Here is a 16,829-nt window from a genome sequence, read left to right on the forward strand (position 1 = left end):
CCATCCAAAAAATCACCAACAAAGCAACCTTTGTGGGCAAAAAACATCATCAAAAGAGTAGCTTTCGAGAGCATTTCACTGGGCTTACAAGCAGATACCTTCCTTCGTCTGTTTTGTTGAATTAGAACCCATGACACCTCCAGAATGCTCAACAGTGGTGTCTGGCTTCCCAGATCCACCCTCCTCCACACTCCTGATTGGTTCTCTACCAACAAATACCAACAAAATCTTTGGGCATTCCTGTTCATTGCTGTGGCTGTTTATGATCCAATCAGCAACATAACCAGACAAACCTCAAGCCCTAAAGTGGGCACCAACAACTACCACTCTGGAAACACAGCAGCAAGAGTCAATTCAGGTTGCTATGAGGGCCTCAGTCATGGACTGACTTCCTTTTTCAGCTCCTTTCAGTGACCATATTTGAATACTAAAATCTAACAGAAGTGTTAAAGTTAGTGTCGACTTACAAAGCCTCAAACACCTATCTTCACTGTGTGTGCTTGTCAGCCACCTTCCCTTACCTCTGATACCAGTTCTGCATACTTTAACTTTCAAAGGCTTTCTCCATCACATCATCAAAAGAGAATAGTTAGCGCAATAAAGTAGAGAATGTGCTTACTCTCCGAAAAAAAAATGTCATGTCTGGTCTCAAAGCAGTCACATCCCTGACCCATATGTCTCTCCAATTGCAGTGGCATCCATGGCCCTAGCTCTCTCAGTTGATCTTCTTCTTCACATCATGCCAGTTCATCTATTTCCCTCGTTTTGCTTGAGGCATTGCTGTTGAACGTCTAGTTTGCTCCTCTTGTTCTCAAAACAAGTTGGTTACCATCTGTCTCTTCTCCTGTGCTGTAGACTTACAGTACCCCACACTTTCCAACTGGTACCAAGACCAAACTCTTTTCTTATTTTCTGCTCCTGCCCAACAACATTGTACCGCCTCCCTAAATTCGTCATGTTTTTCACAATAGACGGAATCACCTCGCCATCAATTTACAACTGTTCTTGCACTAGTTTCCCTCCCCTAATAGATACACCTGTACATTTGCTAGGTTATATCCTTGTTATCCATTTTATCATTCAACTTGGCCTACGGGTATATGGAGCCGACAGATACATGGTCACAGGTATATTGGTCATGTCACCCACATAGGCTCAGATGGGAGGTATCTGAGTGCCCACATAGGCTCAGTAGGGCCACATAGGCTCAGATGGGAGGTCTCTGAGTGCCATCCTGCACCTTTTACCTCCAACAACCAATTTGACAACCCATTATGGTGCCCTCATAATTACCTCCATTGCCATGGTGAAAACCAATGGTAGTTAAAAGAAATAAAAAGAAAACATGACATTACTGATTGACAAGAGATAGAAAAAATGATCATCTGGGGAGGACAAAGCGGAATCACAAAGCGGTATCACATCAACTGTTTTAACGCCTTTTAACAACGGGAGAGAACAGAGAACCTGGTGAACCTGACTAGTAGAGGGAACGGGTCATCTTATATCAAGATCATCACTGCATCATTACCGCAACTCAACTTCTCATTACCGTTATTACCCTTTAAAATGCGTGGTAATGAGAAATTGGAGTAACGGTAATGAGATGTCCTTGACTAAGTTGGCAAATAACACAAAATGCTAGCAAGCTATGTAACCTTAACAAAATATTAAAGTCTTATATTGTCTTTATCATCATAAAATATAATTTCAAATATTTGTAAAAGCATTGAGTATCGCAGCATATCGGTAATGATAATCAACAGTGTAACAGAATAAAGATTCTATGACATTTACACAAATATCATGATGTGAGAGAAGAGAGAACAACTAAACTTGATTGCATTTTAAACCTTTTGTCCCAAGTGATGCATCATGGGTCTGCTTGTTAATTTAATGGAACAGTGTACTTTTTTATAGGCAGGCAAGTCGCATTACGGTAATGAGGAACATTTAGTGTGGACACAATAATTTTACAATAAATGTAACCTTTCCTTTTGCAAAATATCATAAATATTAACCATAAATATAGACATTTTTACACAACTTTGCATAATCTTCTTCAATTTATGTAAAAAGGATTTTTCATGAAATTAAAACAAACAATAGAATAATGGATCCGGACACATTTCGATAATGAGAATTCACTGTGATTTTTGGTTAAATTGCTATGAAATAGGGTTATAATTATAGTAAAAATATCTGTCCCTATAGTATTCTTTACTGTCATTGTAGAAAACATCATAGTTACTATTAATAAAATACTGTTTTCAGAAGTGTAATGATTTTGAGGCATTTTAAGTCAGTGGCGCGAAGTAGCAATTTGCTGTGATGTCGAGTGGCCTTGTCCTCAAGACCATAGTATATGCTATTTCCATTATGCATATTTTGGTCTTATTCGAAGTTACTCTGATTATGGTCATTTTGGTACCTAACAAAAGTTTGCACTCATCAAAAAATAGAGATGTTTTTAGACCAGAATTTTCCTTTAAGCCAATTTGATAGATGTCAATGTTTGTTCATAGAATTAACTATGTCCTACTGCCCCAGAAGGACATCTAATCCAATGATACTGAAATATTAGTGTTTGTATTGACTGACAATGGATATATTCAATATTTGTATATTTTGGTGTCTTGAGTTTCACAGTAGATGATACCAGATTTGCATGGAAATGATTCAATTAGGTTTCTTGACCCTAAAAATGTAAGGTAACATTAAAATTAACATTTTAGTTTTAGAGGGGAGAAGATGGAGGCCTTATTGGAATTCAAGATGGCGGCCACCAGGGATGCTTTTTTTGAGGGCCTTTTTTTGTTCACTTCAAAAACCTCAACAATTCCAGTGCTTAGCTGCTCTACTATTATACTCCATTCAGCCATTAAACCATTTATGACATGGTTCCCGGTCTTCATAGTAGCCTTATGAACACACTGTCTCCACAACCTGTGTAGGTCATATGCATCATAGTGCTTTGGATGCTGGCTACATGTATGGAAATATGATTTATTGCTCCTGATTCAGGCCTGCCTGCAGTAACCTAAAGATAATTCACAACATGGCAGCGTGCCATGGACATCTCAACCCTTTGTCGATTACCCTTCATTGGGTTCCAGTAACTGGATTGGTATTATAAATACTGGCATCTTTGCATAACATTGTTTCTGTTGCACAAACACATTAATTTATTTGGAAGTACTGGTATCTTTGCATAAAAGCATTTGGTAAATCCAGTAACTAAACTTAAAAAATAAATAAATAAATGACAGAAAAAAACAGGGTCACGGTGAGTTCTGTTTTTTTAATGAGAGCGAAAGAACCTTTACAGCTCTGTCTGTTGTGGACCATGGCTTCCAGCAGCCATCTTGTACCAAATAGACTTGTTTACAAAAGGCAGGAGGAGTAGACAACACGTGTGGCCTGACAGTCCGACCCCTCCAGCCCTGGCTCCAGAGAATAGATGCAGTTTCTCCAGTATTAAGCACTGATGCAGGACACTTGTCATCATAACAAGTGGCACACAGCACATACATACACACCAAAGGGCTCCTCTCTTAAAATCCATTCAAACTTAAGAAAAAAAGGCACCATTTGAAATAGTAAAATGGGAGCCTTTTGGAGGCAGCGCTTTTTACAAAAAAGGTCAAAGGAAAAGATGAGGCAAATAAAAAAACTGTTTCAATACAAAAATGGTCCAAATATGAACATATAAACTGTGATATTTCACCAACTGACAGCTCCCATGTACGCATGTTTACAGTGACTGCAAATATGCATGAGGAGGCGGACGCCAATTAAAGAGCCAGTATTCACATGAAAATCATGACATCTGTCTGAATCCCCTCTTCACAGCCAAGAGATTTTGAGCCCACACATGAAAAGGCACTTTGAATGTAGACATTTTGAGTCCATCGTGCACTGAAAGAGACAGAGAAAGATAAATTATATACTTGATATGGTTGTTGGTATATGGCCGATTAATTGACCTGGTTGTTGATATGTGAAGACGGGAGGCTAGGACATTACTCACCACCACATCATGTTTAGCTCTCAATAGCCACTTCTGCTGCCATGTGTCCATTTATGGCCTCCACGACCTGAGCACAGAAGAAAAAAAAAAAAAAAAAAAAAAAAAAAAAAAGTTTCATGTTAGGAGAGGCTGAACAAATTTGAAAGATGAAAGTCTTTATGTATACAGATTACAGAATGTAAGATAATTACAGTCTTGGTTTCAATTTCCACTTCAGTCACAATTTCCTCTTTAGTCTGAAATGAAAATTAATGGTATGAATGTGTCAGTTATGGATTTGCCACATACAACACAGTTTCCATTAGAGGGAAACAAAACAAATGGGCTTAATTGAAATGAAGACTCAGGCCATGAATACATGAAATCAGACCAATCGGTTCTTGTGTTAAATGGATTCTGAAACGTAAAATTACCTTGAGGACTTCATTTGTCGACAGAGTGATGGGTTCAGCAATAGGGTCCACCTCTAACTTCTCTGGTACAACCACAGTCTCCTCAATTGTGCTAACAGGAATCTAGAGAGAGACAAGAAACAATAAGGAAACAGAAATGCAATGCAGGGTAGGCATACTGTGCAAGTAGGCAACATACAGTATTTGTCAAATTAGGACTTACAGGTCCCTCAGTGTCAGCAGGTACAGACATGGCAGCCTCCACAGCAACAGCTGATTCTGTCACAACAAAGTCCTCAGCCATGGTGTCAGGGACCGGCTCAACGGGGGCCGCCTCAGGTTCCACGACAGCAACGGGGGCGATATCAGCCTGAACATGGGGGAATGAAAATGAGCCATTTTAACAACCAATCTATACCAGACAAGCTCAGCCCGTCAATACATGTTACACATGTAATCGCCAAACTGTTTTACGTAACTAAAAACATAAACGTAAACAAATGCAAGGATTACAACAGAAAATGTATTGCTAGGTAGGGTAATGCCATGTTCATTGTACCACTTAACTCTAGAAAATATTTATTTATGAAGTATTATCGTAGAAAATACCTAGTTATGACATATTTTCTGACCGACAGAAATCACTAGTACAAAGCATTATGGAGGGATTATAAAACATACCGCAACAGCCTCCTCAATCTGGGCAGGCACATCCTGAGACACCTCTGGTTCTGGGGCATCAGGAGTCTCCTACAGGGAAAAAGATAGATAGACAGATAAATAGATAGACAGATAGACAGATACTTTATTGATCCTCAAGGGGAAATTCAAGAATATGGAGGATGTCGGCTAAACATGTAACAAGGTGTGAGTGGGAAACAAATAAACAATGCACACCAATAGCTGCAAGCCCTGAGAAAGAGAGAAAGCTTTTGCTGTGGAAGCTTTAGAAAGAAGGCATGCGTATAGGGCCAGAAAAGAGACTTTTGTGCTCTGCTGCACAGAGAGAAGCCTTTGCCCCAAAACCACACATCAAGGTTTTAGTTCAGTGCTTCCATGCAAAAAGACGTGACCCTAGAAGCTGAGAGGTGTGGCAGTAAAACAGACAAAAGTGAAGAGAGGTGGCAACACAAGTTGTGCTGAAGAGGGAAGAGTAAGCAGCTCAGCGGAGGGGAGCAGTGAAGCTGGCCTTAGTGGAAGATGTGCAGGTGAGTAAGAGTCCAGGAGCTCTGGAGAGTTAAGAGAGCCGTAGTAACCTCAGGAAGCTGCTCTGCTTCCGTAGTCTCAGAGACTGCCACCTCTGGCTCTTCAGTCCTGACCTCTTCTACGGGTTCTTCCCTTAAAGTCTCCACTACCGCCTCTTCCACTTTGAGTTGAGCACTCACAGTTTCAGCAGCAGGTTCTGTGGTGACCGCTTCTTCAACAACCTCCACGGTCACAGCTTCAGTCGTGTCTTCAACTGATTCCAGCTGGGGCACGGCGACAGCTTCTACCGTTTCCAGATCAGCCGAGGCTTCTTCGACTGTCTCTTCTGAAAGGGTTTGGGCTTCATCTACAGGCTCAGGTTCAGCTAACACTTCAGCGACAGGCTCCGATAAGACCGTCTCTTGTTCTTCGACTATGGGTTCAGGTGCAATCTCCTCTGGTGCTTCAGGGGTAAGCTCGCATGCCACCACTTCCACAGTTTCTGCTGTCTGTGACCACATTTAGACATCCCAGTACTTTACATCAACATGCCAAAAGAAACATCAGTTTGTTTTGTTCACATACATAGACATAATTCTGTTAAAATACTAGGGACTGCCCTCTTGTCAGATAGTGCAAGTACTACAAATTGAAATCCTCATTAGCCTTTTTAACAAAATGTGTGGATTTGTGTGTTTATATAAAAGACTACTGAAGAAATGTTATCATTTTGTAAATCAACTGGCAATTAATGATCAGTTATAAATGCATAGTATGGCAGTTGAATGCATGTAATGACACTATTGAGTAATGCAATGCTTTGCTTCATTACCTTTTCCAAACAAACCCTTTAATGGTCTGCTCAACTATTTAGCATAGTATGCCTTGTTTTGTTGAATCACTAACAGATTGCACTTTAAAGGAACTCTATGTAAGAAATGTATTTCAATTAATCATAAAATGGCCCTGATACGTCACTAGACATTAAGAAATCATGTTCATTTCAAATACTTATATTACTGACAACAGTAGTCCGGCCATTTAAAAAGTGAAGTTGCAGCCCTCAACTGATGTTGATGTTGTGTTTTGTCATGTCATGTTGTGTTTTGGCCTGATGCGCCACCCTCTACCTATCTACTAATCACAAAGTCAGTAGTGTTTTGGCATCCGGGTTGGCAACCTCGAGTCAGGGGGGAGGGGGAGGGGATACACCGCTCTACAGTCATTTGAAAGGGATTGGAGTACCAGTTTTGGCCACAATCTTACATATGGTTCCTTTAACTATTCATATTTTTGTTAACAATTAATTTTGTTTTATTGACCCATATGTGCTATAAGGTTGAAGTGTGGTATATCCAAACTAATGCTGGTTGGCAATCTTACAACAGCCTCAAGGAAATGCAAGAGATTTCCTTGTTTTTTCCCCCCTGGCAGGGTTAACACAACACACATTCACAGAGCAGTCTAATAAACAGTTAACAGGGCAGCTTTTCTGCTGGCCATGAAAACATGTACAAACCTCTATGGTCTCCTGGACAATGGCCTCCTCACATGGAGCAGCTAGCGTCTCCACCTAGAAAAACACAGCAAAAGGGACAGGTTACAATGAGCTCCAGAACACTCAATCAAGGGCTGGAGGATGGGAAGGGGCTCCAGTCTCAACTACTAATTGGGATTGTGGTTAGGTAATGGTGTGAACGTGGTTCAATCATGGCCATTAAACAATTATGAAACAGGATAAGGGGGCAGTAGTGTCTCTGCCTCCTTCATGGCAGGGGTGACAGACACCCGTTTTAGGCATACATGTGCATTGACTGAATGTGAATGAGCAGCCAAAGACCTGGCTGTGTGTGTGCGCGTGCGCACACATGTCTGCTAAGTGATATGGGGGATATAGGGGGCCACAACATATGATATGGGGGATATAGGGGTTACACAACATGCTGAAATATTACAGTTAATTGCATAACAGTCCTGCGACACACACACATATAGATACTATCTATGCATTGTTAACCATACATTCATGTGCCTCATGTTTGTTGAATTGTGTTAAAGATTAAAGATTGCTTTTAATTTTTTTTTTTTTTTTTTTAAAAAAAAAAAAAAATATATATATATATATATATATATATATATATATATATATATATATATATATATATATATATATATATATATATATACACACACACACACATATATATATATATATATATATATATATATATATATATATATATATATATATATATATATATATATATATATATATACACATATATATATATATATATATATATATATATATATATATATATATATATATATATATATACATATAGTTTATGTATAAAAACTAAAAGCTGTATTTGGAACACACAGCCAACATATCTCTATTCAGATTGTTTCTCCACACACAGGAGGCATCAGTGCAGAGACAGCCATTATGGAACAAAATGTTCAACTCTTCCTTTCCTGCCACCCCTCCCTCTCCCACTCCTTCCCTCGGCTTCCACTCCAGTGCTGTGAGCTCACAGAACATAATGTGCCCAGCGCAGCCAGGCGCACAGACGTGAGCGAGCGAGCGCAGCCATTCACAGGAACACACTCAACACACACAAAGCCATCTCCATACTGGACCCTGCTCCCTCAGGCTACGGCACTGGTCAGACTACATTTACTCATGCACTTGTCTTGCACACAAAAACCACACACACACAGGGAGCTCACAAAGACCCAGCACCCACAGATGGGCAGGCAGTTCAGCACGAGACATGTGGAGGACTGGAAGACACCCTATGGGAGCTCCTCCCCTTTCTATAAGAGCCAACACGTGCCAAACCTGGGCAACAAATCACCCACAACCCCCTGCTTCCTAAGACCACGCCCCCCCTCACTTACACACACAGATCAATCACACAAACCATGAAGCTTTGTGTGTAAGTTCTCTTTCAACAAACACACACACACACCCCTTCCCCATACACCAACGATCAGCCACTGACACACTCACAGCTTGGGCCCCACAGGCAAACGGGAGGAGGGCTGGGTGGTGGAGCGGGTGGAGTAGGAGCCCAAGAGGAGAAGAGAACAGAATGTTCTGTCTCCCATAGACACGCTTTCCTTAAAGATTGGGCCACGCCCCTCTGAAGGGGGTGGGGGCAAGGGTTCAAGGGGGGTGGGGGGTCTCACCTGAGTTACCAAAATGGATCCAATTTTGCACCCGTCTTTAATGGCCACTGATCCAACCCTGCAGCTACCCTACACCCTCAGCCCTGTTCATGTGTGGAGGAACATGCCATACGTGCCTCCGCTGAGTAAACCAAAACTCCCAGGAGAAGCAAAGCCACATTTATTCTGGGAAGCCTGCATCCTCACACATGTACAGGACATGGCCAGGAGGAAAGGCGTGGCTGGCGCAACCGTTAGTGACCATGTGGGTTCAGCCACGTGTGCACCACAGGCCCACTCAAAGCTTGCACTTGGTGGCCGAGGCCCAGGGACCAACAGTTTTCCCATATAGTCACAGGCAGCACTCATGACACTTACCTCTACTTCTGGAGCTGGAATAGGAGAGTTCTCCAGCACAACTGGAGCTTCTTCTGCCAACTCTGCAACAGGAACTTCTTCGACAGGCGCCACTTCCTCAACAACGGGAATGGGAACTGGTTCAGGTGCTTCCACCACTTCGGGCTCCTGAACCACTTCTGGTTCAGCCGCGACTGGCTCTGGAATCACTGCAACTGGTTCCGCCTCCGTCTCTGGTTCACAGACAGGTTCCAGTACCACGTCAACTGGTTCTGGTTCACTGACTGGTTCTGGTGCCACAGCAACTGGTTCTGGTTCACTGACTGGTTCTGGTGCCACAGCAACTGGTTCTGGTTTACTGGCTGGTTCTGGTGCCACAGCAACTGGTTCTGGTTTACTGGCTGGTTCTGGTGCCACCGCAACTGGTTCTGGTTCAATGACTGGTTCTGGTTCTTTGACGGGCTCAGGTTCTACAGGGGCAGGTTCTGGAACTGCAACTGGCTCAGGTGCAGGGCTGGGGGCTTCAACCGGGGGACAGCTTTTCACCTCTGGGGTTATGGGTACAAGCTTTGGGGGTTCCACTGGGGGGCACATAGACCATTTTGGAACTTCTTTGATAACAGGAGCAGGAGCGATGACCTCTTGGATCTTTGGTTTAGGGGCCGGGGCCTTGGACGCCTTGGGTGGTTTGGCCGGGGGTGCACCCGGGGCAGAGACAGCCCTGAGTGCAGGAGTTCCTTTAGCTGTAGCAGCATACTGTTCCTCCAGTGCCCGCCTCTGTGCCTGCTGCTCAGAGAGAGGGGAGAGAGACAGAGAGAGAGAGAGGTTAGGTCCATTGTGAAAATGTAGTGTTTGTAGGGGAGGACAGTGATGTGTGATCGTGTAAGCTGTGGGACTGGGGGGCAGTGAGCCATGTGTGTGTGGGTGTGTGTGCGTGTGTGTGTGTGCGTGCGTGTGTGTGCTTTGGAGGCAGTGAGGTGTATGCCAGCAGTGCCCCATGCTCCGGATAAGTGTTCTGACAGGCTAAGCACCCTAGAATGCTACTATAATCACATTATAATCGCCCCATAGTCTCATTAAAGTCTCATTATCACCACATTACAATCAGCCACCTCGCTCTACTGAACATCACTACAGCAGGGCAGCCAACAGCAGACAGGGCTTGTGCTGTTTACCATGTGTGTGTGTGTGTGTGCACACTTAAGCCTGGATGACCAGAAAGCCAACATCAGCAAAGAGCTGAGCCCTCTAACTCACACAAACACACTGACAGACACTGGCAGATCCGTGCACACACACAAACATATACGCAGAAACAGCTTCATTAGACAGTATTAATGGGTGATGTTGCCATGGATGGGGACAAACCACATGGGTGTGCACTGTGCAGCCTAAAATAACCAGGTTAAGCATAAGGGTCAGTTCATCCCTCAAGAGCACAAGGGCTTATGTGTGGAAGGTATTTCTTTGGATAAGATAAACATGAAGTGTTTAACTTCACAGTGGCAGGAGCTAGAAAAAGGCTCTCAACACACACAAGCAGAATGCCAATTTGAGGCCCTCACAATATAAATATTATGCTAGGTTTGTGTCATAAACATCCATGCATGCACAAACCAAAACCTCTATTCTATTTATCAACATACAAAAGCCAGATTTAGAAGGTGAGGGCATTCTAACTCAGAGGAAAAATAATTCACTGATCTAATTCGTTAAGACTGCCTAGTTCCACAGGAATGTGAACGCCCACCGCCCTCCCCCCTCAATACACACATAGGGAGGGCAGAAGCCTAGATAAACACGGCGATATTGGCGGGCACGCGCACGCGAGGCACAGTGTACCAGAGCGCGCGAGCGACAGTCCGACAGAGATGCTAGAGATGATACATGTAGCCTACACGTTAGACTAGTTATTTCGCTTTTTTTACATAGGTTACTTGGGGAAATATAACGCATTAATGTCAATGTAAAGGTAAAATGGGGCAACTTGATTAGCCGGCACTACATCCTGCAGAAATGTAGGTCTAATGATCTAATCCCGACATTCTCCTAAACTCAAATACGCACATGCACGCACATAAATACAAACGCACTTCGGGAAGAGACAAGTTGAACATCTTGTTCCAATTTTTTTGTCTGTTTTATAAAGCGGAGATTGTGTATGACTAGCCTAAATATTACAAAATCACTGTTCCAATGAATAAGATTCATTGAAAAAAATGCGCCCGAGAATTAATGGTAAACATCCACAAAGATGTAAGGAACATCTTGTGCCAAAGAAACACGGGGTCCAGCGGCCCTTTGTTTAATGCCTGTACGGCGTGGGCGCGCTCGAGGCACACCCCCTCCACGCACTAACAAACGCGCAACTGAATTTTATGAGTATAAGTGATCAAATGTATACTTTCGACAAAATATTTGAATTATACAAAGTAAAAACTACACTGCACATTAAATGTACCACGTACAAAGATAGCCAATGAAAATGAAGCACTTTTGGAAATGGAATTTTGCTGAGTCGTAAGGCCACTTATAAAAGAACGCACACCCAACTAAGAAAGTTCGTAAAGTCTGTCTGGTTTACCTAGGTAGGTAATAATTAGCCTCATTGACACCAGACCCCTCTCAATTGAGAGTTGGTCTGAAAAAGGTTAATTGACTTACGACTTCCAGCAGGGGCGTAATTAGCAGTGAAATTAAAATTAAATTGATGCATTAAACCTTTACCAAAGCGTTTCAGAAGTGTAGCAGTCCTGTAAACTAAGGTCTTAAACGTAGTTGTTCACTCAATTAAAGAAATACACGTCCATGCAGGATTAGATTGTATGTGCGTGTCCGTGTTTTAAGAACATTGGAAATGGGCTTCAATGGCCAGACAGATGTGCAGAGCAAATCTCAAATGTGCCAAAAGTGCGTATGGGGATTCCTAGGATAGATAAAAATAGCTTTCATACTCTCCCCAAAACAAGATTTTTGACATTTTTGACTTACCACTCTCCTCATGCGGCGCTTATTCTTCTTTCTCTTGCTAGGCATGGCTGCACGAGATCAGATACGGACCAGGAGCCTGAAAGTCTCCGGAAGACCAGAGGAGATGATGGAGATTCGGGCGGCGTGCCGATCAGAAGACCAGAGAACAGTGCGAAGCTGTACGTAGGGCTTTATTTAAAGCACAGATCATTACATATGCCCCTGCGGGTCTATAGAGGCGGGAACTCTGTAACCATCACTGGAACTTCTGATTGCAATTAGCATAAGTGGGCGTGTACGGTTTTTTTTTGTTGTTGTGCGTGTTACATAACTGAATATCATGCGTGCGCTGCACGCGTGCACAGCCCCGCACCCTATATACCTAATTTAAAGCCCCAGTGTGAAGTGGCCAGAGCGTGGCTGGAGCATATATCCAGACTTCAAATAATATCTGTTGGCCAAAACAAATTGTCAGATAAACAGTTGTTCTCACACCATAATGAAAATATAAATTGCACAAACAGCATCCCTGCTTCTCTTCTTTAATCTTATGTTACTTAATTAGACTCCATCATAAATCACATGAGGAATTATGCAAAAAGGCAACAGATGACCAGTTTTTCTTTATCAGAAACATTTACATTTACCTCCAACTCACATGCATGTTCAATGTATGTGCAAAGGAGCACACACACAAACTGCCATCGTGTTTTCTATTGATCATTGGCCTTGGCTTATCAGTCTGTATGGGACTACATGTCCTGGTCAGGAACATGGGGTTTGAGAATAGACACCGCCTAATCCTACACAACCAACCCATCCCCCAACACACACATACCATACAAAAATATACTCATACATGCGCTCAAAAAACCTCATGTAGATTCACACATATGTGTTAGATACACGTACAGACACAAACACAAATTAACACATCCCTGTGTAAATTTTAACACTTCTTACACAAAATCACCAAATTACCAACTCCAAACTACCAAATCACTGCTACATTCACTCAAATAGGCAAACTAGTCTGCAAGTAGTATCTTATGGCTGTTGTGCAAACAGTAACAGATACTAACACGTGCAGACTCATTTGCTCTTACATACACACATATATGCACACACTCACTCATATACTGACTACAGCAGCTGGGAAATATTATACAACCTATATGATGAGTTTGTTCATATATGAGTTTCTCTGGTGGTGCATTTGGACATGTGTATGTGACTTGACTCCCGGCACTCCGTGGAAAGGAAGTTCAGAAGTCTAGAAGGGGGAGGGGAGGGCGAAAGTTAGAGAGTACGTGTGCATACATGTGTGTGTTGTGTTCAACTGTCATGATCCCTCCCTCCATCAACACACAAACTGCTTTCTAGATGTGCACACACACACAAACACAAATACACACACACAGGCCTACCAGGCTGTTGTCTTTCTTATTTTGCTGACTCTTGCGGGAACCTGACCAACAGGTGTGACTGAAGCCATCAACAGGTGTGATTGAATCAATGATCAAACACACACAAACAAACAAACAGTGGTATACAAAACAACCTTTGTTTTTTTCCAGGTCCCTCCCACAGTGACTGACCCAAAACACCCAAGTGTCAATGAGTTTCTGTGACAAGTGATTCAAAGATTGTGTGTTATAGTTATATGAATAACAAAGTGTGTGTGTGTGTGTGTGTGTGTGTTTTAATGCAAATGTGTATGTGAGAGAATGTGCATGTGTGTGTGTCATGTGAGTGTTTGTCAGTCATGATAGATTTTTGTCTTTTTTTTCTCCCCTGTCGTTACAAACAACTCTGTGTGTCTTGTTGTGTGTGCTGAATGTGAGAGTGGGCAGAGCCGGGCTTGTGGTGGCCTTTGTCCACAAGGGGTCACCTATTTGAAGAATCTGGTTGTAATTTAATACCCCATGCTTCCCTTTCTAGAAACAAATTCTAAAAGGAACCTGGACTGAGTTAGTTCATGTGGAAACTCCAAACCTTTACATGTGCATTACTGGACCACAACAACAGAGAGATGGTCAGAGAAAGTGTAGGCTGCCCACTCCAAGGGCAGCTTTAAGGATTTTGGAGTGAGCCTGTTACTGTTATAACCCCCAAAGGTTTTTGTTGAGCTTGTGTGAGTTTCAGACGCTCTGCATTCCAGGAGTTGGGGGTGGGTAAAGTCTTGGTTTAAGATTACAGCAATGAATATGCTAAATTCATGAGACGACTACATGTGTATGACAATTTTGATACGATTTTGCATGAGAAATAGTCAGTGTTAGATAGGGTGGAATATATAAGCGAACGTTTGCACAGGCAATAACTAGAGTTTGTGGAGTTTATCACATCGGTAATGCCACAATACCACTTCTGCATGTTGCCTTGTAATGATCAGCTTGTAGCAATGAAAACTATAAATCAGCCATTACCTTTCACCTTTGATTAATAACTTTTGGTATCCTAAGTGACAACCACCAATAATGGGACCAAACTCAAGTAAACACATCTGAGAGTTGTGTAACACCTGCAAGAGACATAGGTGTTAATCAGTTTTATTTCTTCTTTCGATCAATAATATGTCTGATGGCAGACTTGTAAGGAAGGATCTCCTCCACTCTGGACAACAAATGGATGGCCATTTGTGCAGTGGGTGAGCTAGATGTAACCTACAGCCATTGTGTGCTTTGGTCTTCCTGGTCGTTTCCCTGGAGACCACAAGCACTGGAACCAGCAAGACAAGCAGGAAAAGAAAAGGGGAACATGAGATGTTGTTTGACCTGGTCTGTGAGTGGAGACATTTAAAACACGTAGAGCTCCCAAGTCTCCATACGGCTCATTTCAGAACTTTGTTGAATTTCATGACAGTCATGAGGACCTATGAAACCTATGACAAATTGCATATGAATAAATGACCACTGACAGTGTATAACGTGTTGGTTTGCTTGCTGTTGATTGTGAGATGATTGTGAGGACCTTCGTATATTTGTTTTATTTTTATTTTGCTGGGTGCATGTAAATGAGCTCCAATGGCCTTCATTTACTTCTCTGGTTAAGCTCCTATTTCTTAAGGCAAGTTATCTGTCATTTAGTCTGTGTCACTCTCTGAGTAGTTTCCGGCTCCAGCAGGTTAAGAATGTTATCTAGTGTGTTTGTGTGTCAACCCCTAACGTGAGATCCTCCCCCACAAGCACTTAAACTCAACAACCCCGTAAGACACCCACCAAACTCACACACATCCCTCTTTATACTCTCTCTCTCTCTCTCTTTCTGTCACACACACACACACACACACACGTTAATGTTTCTCTTAGAAAGCACTGAGTTCATAACTACATTTAAATTTCAAGGACTCCCTTGCCTTTATCCCACCCCTCCTCCATGAACACAGTTTTACTGAAGATAAACTTTCTGAAACATGTTGTAGTGTTGGTGTGAAGTACACAGATGCTGGCATTACTATAATAATGTTGATGAGATTGTGCATATTGCTTGTTTAATCAACAATAGTCTTTAGCTATTATAGTTTGCCAGTTGCTCATTCACATTCTCTGCACAACAACAGAGATCCACATTGTCTTATAACTAAATTTCCTGCTATGTGCCCAGGGCCATGTGCTTGGTTGTGTGTGTGCTTGGCTGTGTGTGTGTGTGTGTGTGTGTGTGTGTGTGTGTGTGTGTGTGTGCGCAAGTGATGAATGGCTGGTTGCTGCTGAGATGGGGGTCGGGAAAGGAATATGAGCTCAGTCAGAAACACATGTGTCCAGAGCAACTCCAGAAAGAAGAGATAGAGAAGCCTTTAGCAAGTTAAGTTTCAGATGAGCTCATGCATACGAAACTGGTCAAATAGTCAATATGAAAGACTGAGTGCTTGGATGCGGAACTTGCATGGCTGCATGTGTGGATGGAAGTAAATAGATCAAAGGGCAGGGACATTGGGCTTCAATTCCTTGTGCTAGGTAATGGATTTCTCACAGCGGCCAATCAATTTATCATATACAATTTATCATTTATTTATCATCAAAAACAAAGTCATCATCAAGAGTATTTCACTGGGGTTATCAAGCAGGCACCTTCCTTCATTGGTGTTTAATTGAATTAGGCTCACAACACCTCCAGAGGGCTTAACAGTGGTGTCTGGCATCCCAGACCCAGCCCTCTCCACATACATGATTGGTTTTCTACCAACAAATTCTTTGGTCATTCCTCTTCGATGCTGTGGCCATTTCTGATGTGATCAGCAACATAACCATGTTGCTGGAGGAATGAATGTGTGAATGAAAGCATGAGACCTGTCTGTGTGAATCACAGTGGCAGTACATTTTAATCAGTAGTGATCCAGTGACTACATTATCATAAAGTTTAAAAAATAAACATAAAATGTCTGAGGTGAATGTGCTTTTTCACTATTTGTTTGATTGGGAAAAAGGTAAAAAATAAATAATAATAATAATGATATTCTATAAATTAACAAGCATATGAGCAAAAACATCAGCTAAGGTTGAAAATGCATGTTTGGATATGAAGAGTAGAGTGTTGTTAAAGGGCTAAGGACATTGGGTACAGCTGTTGCATAAGGCCTGAGGGGGGTGTGGACCTTTAGGTGTTTGAAATTGAATAAGGTGCGTAGTAGCAGATGAAGTTTTGTCCATGCCCACTCGCAACGGCCTGGATCTTGAAACTGTGTTGTGAGGTCTGATTGGAACTGTTTGCAAAGCACTCTG

At 42.2% G+C, this 16,829-nt stretch overlaps 1 protein-coding gene across 2 annotated transcripts; it reads right to left on the bottom strand.

The window, feature by feature from the left end:
* Nucleotides 1-3,281: 3,281 nt before the first annotated feature.
* On the bottom strand, nt 3,282-12,321 carry si:dkey-164f24.2 (magnetosome-associated protein MamJ). Of its 2 annotated transcripts, XM_048244109.1 has the most exons (10): nt 12,130-12,321; nt 9,160-9,924; nt 7,127-7,180; nt 5,679-6,116; nt 5,104-5,172; nt 4,646-4,792; nt 4,444-4,545; nt 4,222-4,266; nt 4,031-4,097; nt 3,282-3,918 (listed from the first exon to the last, which is right to left on the bottom strand). In XM_048244109.1, the coding sequence occupies exons 1-9, from the start codon at nt 12,172-12,174 to the stop codon at nt 4,044-4,046; spliced, it is 1,719 nt and encodes a 572-aa protein (XP_048100066.1). In that variant the 5' UTR covers nt 12,175-12,321; the 3' UTR covers nt 3,282-3,918; nt 4,031-4,043. The 2 variants fall into 2 exon arrangements, with proteins under 2 accessions (XP_048100066.1, XP_048100067.1); XM_048244110.1 differs by lacking the exon at nt 5,679-6,116 and having other exon boundaries at nt 12,130-12,309.
* Between the last annotated feature and the right edge of the window lie 4,508 nt (nt 12,322-16,829).

Source organism: Alosa alosa, chromosome 5, assembly GCF_017589495.1.
Source record: "Alosa alosa isolate M-15738 ecotype Scorff River chromosome 5, AALO_Geno_1.1, whole genome shotgun sequence".
In the NCBI taxonomy this organism is placed as follows: Eukaryota; Metazoa; Chordata; class Actinopteri; order Clupeiformes; family Clupeidae; genus Alosa; species Alosa alosa.